The sequence below is a fragment of the Salvelinus fontinalis genome, chromosome 22, assembly GCF_029448725.1.
Source record: "Salvelinus fontinalis isolate EN_2023a chromosome 22, ASM2944872v1, whole genome shotgun sequence".
NCBI lineage: Eukaryota > Metazoa > Chordata > Actinopteri > Salmoniformes > Salmonidae > Salvelinus > Salvelinus fontinalis.
The window spans coordinates 8,775,659-8,792,313 of record NC_074686.1 but is presented as its reverse complement, the minus strand read 5'-3'; the positions used below and the strand labels follow the sequence as shown (position 1 = coordinate 8,792,313).

The following is a 16,655-nucleotide window of genomic DNA, read 5'->3' as shown; positions in this document are numbered from 1 at the left end:
CGGGACCACAGTCTCCTTCAAGATATTTTATTCTGTACACCATTAATACATTGACAGATTGTTTCCCTTTGTTTCCAACCTAGAGGTTGTTCAGTAACACAGATACAGTGTATACACAGTCCCAGATCAAATATATTGGTCTCACAGGAGTACACGTCGTAGTTCGCAACCCCCTTAATCATTCTAATCTTCCTTTACAATGATGGTTTGACAAATTCATATTGGAAAAATCACCTGCATTTCAAATAATGTTGAGACTGGAAATGTCACGTTTAACTCTTTGATCACATTTAATCGTATTATTTCACCGCTGTTACTTATATTCACGTTTCAACAGATGGATTTATTTACATTTAGATTTTTTCAAAAGTTTACTTGCTGAGCTTCTGTACACAGTTGCATGAAGATGTATGGTAGTCTATTGGTCGCTATGGCGATAGAAGTTTTAAGACTGCTTTTGCTGTGTTGCTTGCATTCTTCTGTTGACTTTTTTTTGTGGTAAAGATTAGAGAAATGACTAGGCAGACATTCATGTTTTTATAATATGAAAGATATGTTTTGAATCCCCAGAGAGGTTGAACAAGTAAACTCTGAATCAATTCCTGCAAATGTTATAGACAGACATACACTACATGGCCAGAGGTGCGGTATGTGGATATCTCTGTTTATTATCATCATGTGTAGGCCTATAGATTTCTCCTTTTTCACACATTTCTGGAACTTTGGCTACCAGCTTTGTGCACTACTTCCAGATGTTACACTAAATTACCAAAAGTATGTGGACACCTGCTTGTCGAACATCTCATTCTGAAATCATGGCCGGTAATATGGAGTTGGTCCCCCCCTTTGCTGTTATAACAGCCTCCGCTCTTCTGGTAAGGCTTCCCACTAGATGTTGGAACATTACTGCGGGGGCTTGCTTCCATTCAGCCACGAGAGCATTAGTGAGGTCGGGCACTGATGTTGGGAGATTAGACCTGGTTCGCAGTCGGTGTTAAACTTCATCCCAAAGGTGTTCGATGGGGTTGAGGTCAGGGCTCTGTGCAGGCCAGTCAAGTTGTTCAACACCGATCTCGACAAACCATATCTGTATGGACCTCGCTTTGTCCACGGGGGCATTGTCATGCTGAAACAGGATCTTCCCCAAACTGTTGCCACAAAGTTTGAAGCACAGAATTGTCTAGAACGTCATTGTATGCTGTAGCGTTAAGATTTTCACTGGAACTAAGGGGCCTAGCCCGAACCATGAAAAACAACCCCAGACCATTATTCCTCCTCCACCAAACTTTACAGTTGGCACTATGCATTCAGATAGGTAGCGTTCTCCTGGCATCCGCCAGATCCAGATTCATCTGTCGGACTACCAGATGGTGAAGCGTGATTCATCACTCCAGAGAACGAGTTTCCACTGCTCCAGAGTCCAATGGTGGCGAGCTTTACACCTCTCCAGCCGACGCTTGGCATTGCGTATGGTGATATTAGGCTTGTGTGTGGATGCTCGGCCATGGAAACCCATTTCCTGAAGCTCCCGACGAACACATCTTGTGCTGAAGTTGCTTCCAGAGGCAGTTTGGAACTTGGTAGTGAGTGTTGCAACCGATGACAGACAATTTTTACGGCTGAGACGGTGTTGCTTCTAGACGTTTCCACTTCACAATAACAGCATCTTACAGTTGACCGGGGCAGTTCTAGCAGAGCAGAAATGTGACGAACTGACTTGTTGGAAAGTGTGGCATCCTATGACGGTGCCATGTTGAAAGTCACTGAGCTCTTCAGTACGGGCCATTCTAATGCCAGTGTTTGTTTATGGAGATTGAATTGCTGTGTGCTCGATTTTATACACCTGTCAGCAACGGGTGTGGCTAAAATAGCCAAATCTACTAATTTGAAGGGGTGTCCACATACTTTTGTATATATGGTGTATATATGGTCTAGCCCACTGCTAAGGTATTCCCATGAGTCAATGTGAATGTTTGATACACAGACAAATATTCATATTGCCAGAAGAAGTATATAACCCATCAATTTGATTCTGCACAAAACAGTGTATCTCAGAAACACACAATGTGTCATTTTAAACCCTGGACAAAATAATATCAACAGATAGAGGTAACCTACATACAATCACACCAACAGGTATGCTAGCTTTTTGTGTATCCATGACAACACCCAAAGACACTCTCAATACAGTGGACACCTTTTCAGTCATACTGTCTGAAATCTCTTTCATGGCTTCGTCTTCACAGTGTACATGTTATTTACAGTCAGTAGGCTAACAGCTAGTAAAGATGTTATATTTGAGCATTTTTACACAGCGTTACAATTACTGTTGAATACACATCATTTTGTGCAACTTTATATGTGCAGATTTACAAACTGTACAATGTAGGGGGGAAATGTTTTTACAGTACGCTTTCAGACATCAATAAACAAAGGAGCGGCCCGATTGAATCGTGTGGTTGAAATTTAAAGGTCATTTCCAATTGAGTCGACATATGTAGCGTTTACCGTGAATGCGGTCTCCGGGAACACAGAAACCTTTGAATGTCAGTCGTGCTACAACGCTGATCTTCTGCGCTACTGATTGAATCGAGCCCTTAGATATGACTGTTGTTTACGTTTATCTACAACTGTAAACATTGAGAGTGTTCAGGTGCAATTAATCTGTGCTAAAACCACAGATCTCACAAAGCATATGGTTAAACACACTAGGTGGTCTACCCGTGCTCAGTTAATGAAGGCCTCGCGCTACGTAAAACTTGTCATCGTTCCGAGTGACCTTGAACGAGCTCCTAAAGCAGTTATTCACCTGCTTGCAGATTGTTTTATCGATCTGAACAGGATTAATATCTACTGTGTTTGTCTGAGGCCTTTAAACTTATACCTCTTAGGCTCTACATTTTTTTTTTGTAAAGTTCACCAAAACAGCAGTATTATTCACCGTTGGTTAATCAGAGAGCTTTTTTTTCATTGCAGGTCAAGATGAAGTCACTGCTGGCTGGGTATGTATAAACTTGCATTGAGTGAGTGCTTTTATAGGACATGTTTATGTGGGTTGTGATATCAACAGTATCCAGGGGTCTACATGCAGTATGCTCCTATGTTTGGTTCTAGTTTGCGATTACAGCAATGTGCATGACCGTACAACGTACAGGTCCCAATGGTTTTCTTTTAACTCTAAACTTTGGAGAATAATTATGCAGATGGCTTTTGTGAATTGTCTTTGCAAAACGACATAATATTATGCTGGGCATTTCATCTAAAAAAAAATATATAAACTGTCATACTTTCATTGTTGCAATTATAATAGAAAATAAATTAATAAATAGCAATAAAAACAAGTTAGCTACAGTATTTAAATTTTTTAAATGAATAAATATCTGAATTACAATGACAAATGAAAAAGGGCTGAAATAAATAAAGTGCATGAATATGTAACCAAGCAAAGTAAATAACAATAATGTTGTGAACCTCTGTTAATAACATGTTCTGTACATACGAATGTTGTGAACCTCTGTTAATAACATGTTCTGTACATACGAATGTTGTGAACCTCTGTTAATAACATGTTCTGTACATACAAATGTTGTGAACCTCTGTTAATAACATGTTCTGTACATACGAATGTTGTGAACCTCTGTTAATAACATGTTCTGTACATACGAATGTTGTGAACCTCTCCGTTAATAACATGTTCTGTACATACAAATGTTTGAACCTCTGTTAATAACATGTTCTGTACATATGAATGTTATGAACCTCTGTTAATAACATGTGTACATACGAATGTTGTGAACCTCTGTTAATAACATGTTCTGTACATACGAATGTTATGAACCTCTGTTAATAACATGTTCTGTACATACGAATGTTGTGAACCTCTGTTAATAACATGTTCTGTACATACGAATGTTGTGAACCTCTGTTAATAACATGTTCTGTACATACGAATTTTGTGAACCTCTGTTAATAACATGTTCTGTACATACGAATTTTGTGAACCTCTGTTAATAACATGTTCTGTACATACGAATGTTATGAACCTCTGTTAATAACATGTTCTGTACATACAAATGTTGTGAACCTCTGTTAATAACATGTTCTGTACATACGAATGTTATGAACCTCTGTTAATAACATGTTCTGTACATACGAATGTTGTGAACCTCTGTTAATAACATGTTCTGTACATACAAATGTTGTGAACCTCTGTTAATAACATGTTCTGTACATACGAATGTTGTGAACCTCTGTTAATAACATGTTCTGTACATACGAATTTTGTGAACCTCTCCGTTAATAACATGTTATGTACATACGAATGTTATGAACCTCTGTTAATAACATGTTCTGTACATATGAATGTTATGAACCTCTGTTAATAACATGTTCTGTACATACGAATGTTGTGAACCTCTGTTAATAACATGTTCTGTACATACGAATGTTGTGAACCTCTGTTAATAACATGTGTACATACGAATGTTATGAACCTCTGTTAATAACATGTGTACATACGAATGTTGTGAACCTCTGTTAATAACATGTTCTGTACATACGAATGTTGTGAACCTCTCTATTAATAACATGTTCTGTACATACGAATGTTATGAACCTCTGTTAATAACATGTTCTGTACATACGAATGTTGTGAACCTCTCTGTTAATAACATGTTCTGTACATACGAATGTTATGAACCTCTGTTAATAACATGTTCTGTACATACGAATGTTGTGAACCTCTCTGTTAATAACATGTGTACATGCGAATGTTATGAACCTCTCTGTTAATAACATGTTCTGTACATACAAATGTTATGAACCTCTGTTAATAACATGTTCTGTACATACGAATGTTGTGAACCTCTGTTAATAACATGTTCTGTACATACGAATGTTGTGAACCTCTGTTAATAACATGTGTACATACGAATGTTATGAACCTCTGTTAATAACATGTTCTGTACATACGAATGTTGTGAACCTCTGTTAATAACATGTGTACATATGAATGTTGTGAACCTCTCTGTTAATAACATGTTCTGTACATACGAATGTTATGAACCTCTGTTAATAACATGTGTACATATGAATGTTGTGAACCTCTGTTAATAACATGTTCTGTACATACGAATGTTATGAACCTCTGTTAATAACATGTGTACATACGAATGTTGTGAACCTCTCTGCTAATAACATGTGTACAACAATGTTGTGAGATTGATTAAAAAGGCTTTGCATCCTTTAATCTTTCTATATGTTTCTCAGAAATTGTATCCATACTTTCAAAAAGGGAAAATGGAATGAGAAGGATATTAACTATAAAGAAAATAGATTTTCATAGATGCCTATCAACAGCTAGGCCCTTTCCCTTTAGCAAACTGTAAATGTTAATTTTGTTCAAATGTGACAGACTGCTAGATAAAGACTTATCCTGTGGCAATTTTTTGCTAGTGGTGCATTCTTTTGTTTGCCTTCAAAAATTCTGCTGATGTTTCAAATCTGTATCTGCAATGTAACATAAGACATTTATTCCACAGAAACTGTGTGCAAATTGTTTTCGGTTGAATCTTGATACATATAGCAAGATCAATGAGCAAACTTAACAAAAAGGTATATATTTTGATCGTTCATATCATAGAAATATCACAATGTTAAGAAATCCAATTGACTTCCTTTTCCTAAATGCCATTTAGTCCTATCAGAATAGGTGTCGTAATAACCTGAACCACAAGAGGGCAGTGCTGACTTACGGCCCTGGAAAGAGTCTGCTGGTTTTACATAATTTATGGCAATAAAGATGTAAACAACAGCACTATCCAGACTATGATACATCTACAGGGTATCATCAGTAAGGGTTAGGACTTCCTCCATGGTAAGTGAGAGACCGTACCACTATTAACCTTGGTGTCACAGTAGGCTTCATCACTTTCAGAGTCTGCGGGTGGGGACACCTTACTCCTCTCCTTCTCGCCGTCATCAGAGTCTTCCATTGCCGCAGTAACGAGAGGGGGAGATTTCCTGAAAGGGAGACGGAGAGGTGGAGTCAATACAACTGGCAATGACCTTGAGACAAGACGACTCGAACAGTCCGTGCTCATAGCCCGGTCCCAAAGCTGTTTGTGCCGTCTTGCCAGCTCCTATGGTCATTGGCGTTATAATGACCGTAGGAGGTGGCAAAACGACACAAACAGATCTGCTTCCAGGCTACCATACTCACAGACAGGTCAATGTAATGACATATGAAATCCATCACTATCAGTACAGCTGGGAGAATTAAAGAGTTAACCTGTACTGTAACATATTTGTAATAGATGCATCGGCAGCACATATTTCACACATTAAGAATTGTATTTCGTTACATGGGTTATTGTTAGATAATTATGAATGAACTAGGTGCTTGGCATCACCCTGCGAGAGGATTCACAGTTACAGCATAGATCTCATTCCTCTTGTTATCTTTTACCTCTTTCTGGTGTCTAATACCAGCCGTATCTCTAGGGTATCTTTTTGACTGTTTGAATATCTCATACAGGTATCGCATACTGAGATCTCATACCTAGGGTATCTTTTTGACTGTTTGAATATCTCATACTGATATCTCATACCTAGGGTATCTTTTTGACTGTTTGAATATCTCATGCAGGTATCTCATACTGAGATCTCATACCTAGGGTATCTTTTTGACTGTTTGAATATCTCATACAGGTATCTCATACTGAGATCTCATACCTAGGGTATCTTTTTGACTGTTTGAATATCTCATACAGGTATCTCATACTGAGATCTCATACCTAGGGTATCTTTTTGACTGTTTGAATATCTCATACAGGTATCTCATACTGAGATCTCATACCTAGGGTATCTTTTTGACTGTTTGAATATCTCATACAGGTATCTCATACTGATATCTCATACCTAGGGTATCTTTTTGACTGTTTGAATATCTCATACAGGTATCTCATACTGATATCTCATACCTAGGGTATCTTTTTGACTGTTTGAATATCTCATACAGGTATCTCATACTGATATCTCATACCTAGGGTATCCTTTTGACTGTTTGAATATCTCATACAGGTATCTCATACCTAGGGTATCTTTTTGACTGTTTGAATATCTCATACAGGTATCTCATACTGAGATCTCATACCTAGGGTATCTTTTTGACTGTTTGAATATCTCATACAGGTATCTCATACTGAGATCTCATACCTAGGGTATCTTTTTGACTGTTTGAATATCTCATACAGGTATCTCATACTGATATCTCATACCTAGGGTATCTTTTTGAGCGTTTAGAGTGTTCAGCACCATGCGGAGGTGTCTGATACCTGTCTCCACTCTGGGTGATGAGTCTCCTGCACGTCTCCATCTGCACGTCCAGGCCTCGCTTCATGGAACACATCTCCATGTACTCGTGCAGGTGTCTGTTCATGTCACTCTTAGCCGTGGCCAGCTCCAACTGCGGGGAAACCAACGTAAGACATTCGCTCCGGTTTAAATTGTCGCCACAACATTTTTGGGGGGAGTAATGAGGGCCAGGATCTTTGCAAGTGCAAAACCAAAGGCCCCCAGTCATTTGCATAATTTCACCCCCCCCCCCCTTTTTTTCCCTGTGTTTGCTTTTTGGTTGATTGTATTTCTACTTATCGTTGCCACGGGATCCGAGAATTTAGCAATTTAGTGAACAAGAGGACGACTTCTGGAAAGGAGTTCTATTCTAAAAAATAAAAATAAAAAGACTAAACTACCTTCAATTTAACTTATCATCTGCACAGGAACTCATTTCAACAGTGACTCATGTAAGCATATGGAATGGCCGTCTTGTTAATTTCCATAATATAATAATCCCAGAGAAACTATGTATTTATGGCTCTGTTTACAGCAGTGCTTCATCGCTCTCTGCAGGCTTTATAAATAGCCTTCTCATGCAGCAAAGCCCTCATATTGTACAAATAGCAGCGGGAAAACTGGTACTTAGAGAAGGGCTTTGTGTTTGTGTGTGTGTGTGTGTGTGTGTGTGTGTGTGTGTGTGTGTGTGTGTGTGTGTGTGTGTGTGTGTGTGTGTGTGTGTGTGTGTGTGTGTGTGTGTGTGTGTGTGTCTCACCTCGATCTGGTCGATGGTCTCCTGATACTCCTTCTCTCTGGTCTGGAAGAGGGACTCTGTGTCCTGTATTACCTTCTCTATGGACTCCTCCTGCTGCTGCTGCGGTTGCTGTTGTGTGTGTGTGTGAGAGAGAGAACATTGTTTTGTGCTAATTTGCCTAATATAAATGAGATGAAAAGAACTTCAATCAGTATATGGAAATCTAAAACACTTCCCATCCATTGCCCTGCCTCTTTCTTTCTGATATTGTCTACAGATTTTTACAGATTGTCACTATTATTTAAATTGTCCACTCATGACTAACCAGATTGTTATTGGGAATGAGAATGACTAACAGCACCGGGGAAAATCAAGATACGTACGTACGTGCGTACGTGCGTGCGTACGTGCGTGCGTACGTGCGTGCGTGCGTGCGTGCGTGCGTGTGTGCGTGTGTGTGTGTGTTACCAGCTTATCTACATTACACTGTGATCCAGGGATCAGGACATGCCAATGTCACAGTCGTACATGCAATGTGTAAAGTAGGACACAGACACACAGATATGGCAGCCCAACCATAAGGATGATTGACAAGCAGGAAGTACAGTGGCTTTGGTTAAAACATGCCCTTTAACACAGTTCTGGGATCAGCTTAGCCTAGCCAGCTCCTAACATTAACCATTACATTGGTAAATACACAACTGATCTTAGACCCGCCAGTGTCTAGCGGGAAGTATAGTGGCTTACCTCCCCCTGTGTCTCCACTGCCCCCAGAGTGTATCCTGGGAAATCCTCCCACAGCAGCAGAGTCTCCTCAGTCTCCTCCCAGGCCAGGCTGTCACAGTCGTCCTCGAACTCACACTCCCTCCTGCAAGACCAACAATAGTATGGCTTACCAGTTGTACATCTATTTATAGTTCACTGGCCGACTCTGATCCACTCACATCTTACAAGCGACAGACTCTAGTCCTGGAGATCGGCAGTGTGTAGGATTTTTTTTTATCCAGCCCAACTCTTAACAGTCCTGATTCAAAGAAACATGGTCTGAAATTTAGACCGCAAGCTTTGGGATCAAGTGTGTTAGTGCAGAGTGGCTCTCCAGGTGTGACGTTGGACACTTCAGCAAGACCTCGATTGCTGACCATATCCTAAATAGTTAAAGAGCAGCCAGAGAACTCACAACTGGTTCAGCATCCTCTGCATTTCCTCGTTGATCTGATTGGCTGATGTGCTACACGACTCCACATCCTTGTCCGCCTCGCTCTCAGAGATGCTGGTTGGTTCGTCCCCGTCGCCGCCTTTAACCGATTGGGCCGCCTGTTTCCGGGGCCGGCGGGTCAGAGTGGAAGGAGGTGTGGCCATCTGCTAGATAAAGGTGTAACAACTGTGTAATAGCAGTGCAATAAAGGTGTAATTAACATGGCTATTAAGGTATAATAACACAGGTATGAGTTGACCTAGAAGATATGAGTGGACTTGCCTCCAAAGATTCGGTCACGCTGTAATTAAACTAATTAGCTAGAATTAGCTTACCCTGGAAAAATCCTACCACGTAACCATTACGGTGGTAAATGCTAAGTTGTACTTAAATCCGTGTCTAGGGGCTACTTAACAGATAGTATAGTTAGTAGTAAAGTGGCCTATGAGCGGTCCTGACCTGAAAGATTTGGACCATGTCTTCACAGTTCCTCTGCTGGGCCACATCACACAGGCGAGCCGTGATGTCGATGCGTCTACAGATGTCCATGTCCACCTTCATGGCCTTCTCCTGGATTTTACTGTCCAGATCTGACAGGTTCTGATAGAGAGGAGAGGAGAGCGAGTGAAAGGAAATATGTGTTCCCAGATCTTCTTTGTATTTTCAAAGACATTTCCGAAGTAAACTGTACCAATACCATAAAAGTATTTTGTTTGAGATTTTTGTAACTCAAAAGCGAGTAGAGCTAAGTTCCTATTCCACGCCATCTCTCGTGGGACTACTTTTGAGGTATACAAATCTCAACAACTTTTGGGGTGAGCTATTCCAACAGTGCTACGAGGGACTCACGTTGCTCATAAGGCCTTTGAAGAGGACCAGTTCAGCTTTCAGCTGTTTCACCCTGAGGGCCAGCTCATCCTGACACACCTCACTCTCCTGGAGGTCCTGTACACACACACACACACACACACACACACACACACACACACACACAAACACAAACAACCTAATTTGCATAGCATGTATGACATACCATATCTGATTATGAGTATTAGTACACCAAATCAACAAAATGGGTAGTGTATTGAATAGTTCATTATAGTTCTTTCTAGCTAAAGTTAGAAAAATACACTCTACTGCTGCTTTCCAATCAACCCAGCTGATCTGAGGTGGAATCATAATGTTAGTGGGAAATATTAAAGGAATAATCTGCAGTTCAAACAATAACAAAGCAGTCACCCGCCACATTTTTAGGTAAACAGCTTAGGGATGGGGCTGGAGAAATGTAACCAATAACAAATTCATAAAACAGTGCTATGGACACAAGGACTGACCATCTATGAGCTCAAATTTATAGTTTGACTATGTTTTAAAGCTATACAGGGGTTGTTTACAATTACATTGTTTACAAACAATGGCGTTAAACACGCTTATGTACTGAACAAAAATATAAAACGCATCATGCAACAATTTCTAATATTTTGCTGAGTTACAGTTCATATAAGAACATCTGTCAATCGAAATAAATTCATTAGGTCCTAACCTATGGATTTCACATGACTGGGTGGGGGCACAGCCATGGGTGGGCCTGGGAGGGCATAGGCCCACCCACTTGGGAGCCAGCCTAGCCAATCAGAATACGTTTTCCCCAAAAAGGGCTTTATTACAGACAGAAATACTCCTCAACACCTCTGTCCCTCCCCCTCTCTGATGATCCTGCAGGTGAAGAAGCCAGATGTGGAGGTCCTGGTCTGGTTGCTTATGGTAGAGAAATTAACATTAAATTCTCTGGCAACATATCTGCAGTCAGCATGCCAATTGCACACTCCCTCAAAACTTGAGACATCGGTGGCATTGTGTTGTGTGACTAAACTGCACATTTTAGAGTGGGCTTTTATTGTCCTCAGCATAAGGTGCACCTGTGTAATGATCATGCTATTTAATCAACTTATTGATATGCCTGTCAGGTGGATGGATTATCTTGATAAAGGATCAAATTCTCACTAATGGGGATGTAAAACAAATTTGTGCACATTTGAGAGAAATAAGCTTTTTGTGCTTATGGAACATTTCTGGGATCTTTTATTTCAGCTCATGAAACAAACAGTTCACATGTTGCTTTCTATTTTTATTCAGTATATTTTTGGTTCTGAGGGGGTTAGACAGTTGGACTAAGCTCATGAGGTATTTATAGGTTTAATTATTCAAGAATCAATGGCTTTATATCATGAATTAAAAAAATGTACGTAGCTGATTGCCCTTTATCATTGACACAGGTAAGGGCTTACCTCTTCCAGCTCAGCCACTTTCTCCTGGAGGTCCACTCTGACTGTGTACTCTTCCTCCCATCTATTGAGAAACACACACACACACGGATGAGAATGGAGATTGATGAGGAAGTCATCACACACCATCATCACTGTCTCTTCTCTTTTGGGAACAGTATTGACATCAACCCCCATCACTGTTATAACGACACTACTTCCAGACAGCCAGTGTCAAAGACGCAAAGACACAACTTCCACTTAGACACCCAATTTTAGCAGTTCAATCCCACAATTGCCATTATTGTCTATTAGGGTACTTCAGAACCTCAATTATTGCAACCATCTGTGACTGAGGGTAGATAACTTTATCAAAGGCCAAACATAGTAAAATAGTAACACTGGTTACAAATACCAGAGCGACAGAAATCAGACAGAGAGCCTAATACCATGTACTATAGGCTACAGTGTTGTGTTCATGCGGTTCAATAAAGTTTGACGGTGTTTGAATCCATGTTGTGTGGCTGATCTGCCTTACTCAGCTGTGTTACGCAACAGATGCAGTATGCATGTAGAGCACGCTACTGCAACACTTACAGAAGGTGAGAAGTGGTCTAACCCAGGAGGGAGCATGTGCCTTATTCCACATTGCCTATACGCACTGTTATTGGTCTGCTCAAGCGGGCATGCAGTGTATTCAGAAGCCTGTTATTAATGGTATACTTGGGCACCCTATACTGAAAGTTCTACAAGCCATTAGCGGTATACACTTCATAAATTGAATGGAAAATTAAGTTCTATTCCATTTTCCCACAGCCCCCTGGAGACTCATTAAACAAAAAACAATTGTCTCATATTGTATTGTTATGAGACAGTTGTTTTTAATGAGATCCGAGGCAAATGATTGGAAATGTTCCCCTGTTAAGCCATTTTGACCTTCTCAATAAAAGAGAATTAGAGGAGGGTGTTTCGACTGGCAAGTCATTGAGTCTTGGAAACTGAGAGAGATGACGTTGCCTTGTTGCCATTAACATTCAGACAGTGGACTATAGGCCGTAGGGAAGGTTACTGGTGTCATTTAGTGATGTCAGCGTCTTCTCACGGATGCTCCAGAGGGCGAGTGGCCGTACGGGATGGGTAGAGGGGGTGAGAGAGAGAGAGAGAGAGAGAGAGAAAGACAACAGAAAAGAGAGTTTGTGTGTGTGTGTGTGCGAGAGAAATAGTGGGAGCGGGAGGTGAGTGAAAAAGAGATAAAGAGATGGAGTGATAGAGAGAGAGAGGAAGAGAAATAGGGAATGTGAAAGAGAGAGAGAGAGAGAATAAATGTGGAGAGCCTCTGGTGACACCACTAGCGGTCACAGCTTTCAGCACAGTGCTGCATTGCAGGTGCTGAGACAAAACGCAGAGGGGCGGAGGAGGGGGAGAGAGAGAGAGAGATGGGGGAAGGCCATGTAAGAGACAAAAACAAGTGTACTGCTGACTTCTCAGCCCTCTCTAGATAATCCTCCTATTGGATAAGAGATTGGCCAGTGCTGTTCTTTTAAACGCTGTGCTCAACTATGTTTGAACTATGACCCCCTACAAGCCTATAGTGAAGCCTTGTAAATGCCATATCGTTTGGGAAGTACAGGGGCAATTTGAAGACAAAAAGTAGAGCGGCTAAAACACTTCAAGACGTACAGAGTAACCAGAAGCCATCTTATGGAGGACGACGACGAGGGTGATGATGGATGACGACGACAAAAACAACAGAGCCGATGTCTCTTCATTTCAACTTCGCTCTAAGCCACACAGTACTGTTGCAGCATGATGATCAGCTGGACAGCCACAGAGCCTGTAATATAGCTCCGCCTTATATTACAAGATACGCATGCAACTCATCTAGACCTTGCGTGGTGATGTAATGTTACTTTCTTGTGTTCTGGGGGTGTAATTTGGTATGAAGAAAGCAAAAACACTCAACAGTTGAATGGGCTCAAAATAGGCTGCTGTTGGTTGAGATACATTGCACTCCACATTTGTAATAGGAGAACCCACTGTAAATATCTCCAACGCAATCATTTTGCTAGTTTTCTATTCCTATTCTGACAAGACGTTGGCAGAATGACCCTGATGTTATGGATCTGTAGCTCTAAAACAGAATCACTGATTAGTAGACCCAGATGTCTGACTAGAGCAGGGCTGGAACAAAAGCCTCCACACCCCTTCGCTCTCCAGATGGAGGGTTGGCCAATCCTGGGGTAGGGGTGTTGCCCTAATAATGATGGGCTAGAGAGACAATAAATGACATCACACATCAGGCCTACAAGTGACAATAACATAGGCTTCTACACCTGCATTCTACACCGTGCTTCTACACCTGCATTGCTTGCTGTTTGGGGTTTTAGGCTGGGTTTCTGTACAGCACTTCGAGATATTAGCTGATGTAAGAAGGGCTATATAAAATAAACTTGATTGATTGATTGCTTAAGGCCCCAGATCTTTAACAATGATATTCAGACTGCTTCATTCATACCTGCGTTTATACTCATCCCTCTCTCGTTTCACCTTGCCCAACACGTTGTACAGGGCCCGTATTTCAGGGGTGATGGTGTCGATTTGAACACCTACTCCGTCCGTTTGGGCACAAGGCACACCCATGTCTGTAACGCGCGACTCCCTCCCCGCGCCAAACCTGCGGTCGTGGTTGTAGGACCAAACGGTGCCGGGAAGGAACCGGGGAGGCGGGTTAGTAGACATACCAGTCCCAGAACTGACATATTTCTCGTTAATGTTGGATACAGTGTTGGAAGTATCAGTAGGGGTTAATAAAGGACTGAGGGAAATATGTGGTATGAGTTGGTTGGAATTGAGGTTGGAATTGGAGTCAGTCAGAGTCGAGTTCCTAAATACTGATTTGCTGTTGGACTCAAAGGAGGGAGTTGTAGGCCTGTTGAGTGATGGAGAGAGAAGACCCCCAGGCAGGTATGCAGAGTTATTAACGTTCTGGAGTGGGATATGTCCGGGCCTAACTGCGATGGGCCCTACGAAACCAGTCTGGACTCCCATTTCCTTAGTCAATGGCTTTTTCCCGTGTCCTTCTGAATTGTCCTCATTATTTTCCAAAGCCTGTTGAAGCTGCTTCTCCAAAGCTTTATTCCGACGCTCCAGTTCATGAACTTTAGCCAAAAAGCAACGGAAGCGCAAATTCAAGGTCTTGAGAACACTGATGTTGGAGCCCAAGTCGTTACGCAGGGCCATCGCTGCGGGGGGCGGCGGCGCACGGTGCATGTTGTTCTGGTGCAAATAAGCGAGTCCTGAAGGTGGCAGCGCATTTAAGTCCAGGCCAGATATGCCATCTTGTCCAAACCCGGTGTGCTCGCCCAAGATGAAGCCTGAGTCAGCTGCACCGTATGAGTCTAGGCCTGTCATGGAAGAATCAGAATGGCTCCCCATCTGGTTATGCTGCTGTTGCTGAACCAGGAACGCGTTCTCCCCCAATAATGGATTCATGCTTGAGTATGAAAATCTGAAATGCTCAAAATCCGGCATCAAAACAGACTTCTTAATTTAGCTTGAAAGCTAACTCCTGGTGCAAATATTAGCCAACTTGCTTTAAAACTATCCCTAAATAGCCTTAACCTATGAAGACCTTAGCTTATGCGTTCCACCAAGACAGAATAAGAAAACCGGAAAACAAATCAAATAATTTATAGGCTATAGGTAAATAGGTGCTATTAAACAAGTAGACTTTTCCAGGTCTTAAAATTAGACGCGCCAGTGATTGAAAGAGCCGCAGCAATCAAGCGGTGAAGGCTACGTAAGCTACCTGGCTGGCCGCAGTGCAACTACTAACTTTGGCGTAGGAGATAAGTCTGCTGAGGTAAACGTGCAGTCAAGACGACGGCCAGGCAGAAATAAACAAGCTACTGCGGTTTTTAACTACCGTCGTGACTGGAGTAAACGCGCAATAGACATCCTCACTTTGGATAGGCTACTGCTTGGCTTGAGTGAATTTCCCGACACTTTTCATTGATATCATAATGTGTGTTTAACACCAATGGCATTATTATTTGTAAATCTAAATTTGTCACCATTATTTCAATCGAATATGGCTCACAATTTAGGAGTTTTACGGCACACTCAGCGTCACTTGGGGACGTCGGAGCACATAATAAGATCGTGTGTAAAGTTCTCTGCTCATATTGTCTAAAAGCTATGGGCTGCTACTGGTTTATTGGAATTTTTGGGCCGTGTTTTGTGCAAAAGTAAGCCTACACTTAGTAGAAACATATGCTACACATGTACATATACCCCCCTGTTATTCAATGTTAAAGTAATACAACAATTGCTCACTCACGGAATATCTAGCTATACCCTTGAAACATGCTCAGATACCATTAGTGTGAAAAATTAAATAATCCCCTCCTCCCAGTTTTTGATCCTTTAGAAACACAATCACAAAATGCATTTTTGTCAAATCCCTTTCATTTTAAAATTACACAGAATACATGGAATTATTATGAACATGACCATATACAGTGCCAGTCAAAAGTTTGGACACACCTACTCATTCAAGGGTTTTTCTTAATTTATGACTATTTTCTACATTGTAGAAAAGTAGTGAAGACATCAAAACGATGAAATGACACATATGGAGTCATGTAGTAAACAAAAAAAGTGTTAAACAAATCAAAATATATGTTATATTTGAAATTCTTCAAAGTAGCCACATTTTACCTTGATGGCAGATTTGCGCACTCCTGCCATTCTCTCAACCAGCTTCATGAGGCAGTCACCTGGAATCCATTTCAATGAACAGGTGTGCCTTGTTAAAAGTACATTTGTGGAATTTCTTTCCTTCTGAATGCATTTGAGCCAATCAGTTGTGTTGTGACAAGGTAGGGGTGGTACACAGAAGATTTGGTAAAAGACCAAGTCCATATTATGGAAAGAACGGCTCAAATAAGCAAAGAGAAATGACAGTCCATCATTACTTTAAGACATGAAGGTCAGTCAATCCGGAAAATTTCAAGAACTTTGAAAGTTTCTTCAAGTGCAGTTGCAAAAACCATCAAGCGCTATGATGAAACTGTCTCTCATGAGTACCGCCACAGGAAATTCA

At 41.1% G+C, this 16,655-nt stretch overlaps 1 protein-coding gene across 3 annotated transcripts; it reads right to left on the bottom strand.

The window, feature by feature from the left end:
* Positions 1-11: 11 nt before the first annotated feature.
* On the bottom strand, positions 12-15,455 carry LOC129819707 (non-homologous end joining factor IFFO1-like). 3 transcript variants are annotated; one of them, XR_008754110.1, is made up of 10 exons: positions 14,067-15,455; positions 11,576-11,636; positions 10,137-10,232; positions 9,747-9,887; positions 9,270-9,451; positions 8,837-8,957; positions 8,111-8,218; positions 7,278-7,465; positions 4,573-6,021; positions 12-4,531 (listed from the first exon to the last, which is right to left on the bottom strand). XR_008754110.1 is itself a non-coding variant. In XM_055876212.1 (9 exons), exons 1-9 carry the CDS (start codon positions 15,080-15,082, stop codon positions 5,859-5,861), a joined length of 2,076 nt encoding a protein of 691 aa, XP_055732187.1. In that variant the 5' UTR covers positions 15,083-15,455; the 3' UTR covers positions 12-5,858. The 3 variants fall into 3 exon arrangements, 2 of the variants coding, with proteins under 2 accessions (XP_055732187.1, XP_055732188.1); XM_055876212.1 differs by having other exon boundaries at positions 12-6,021; XM_055876213.1 differs by having other exon boundaries at positions 12-6,021; positions 7,335-7,465.
* Between the last annotated feature and the right edge of the window lie 1,200 nt (positions 15,456-16,655).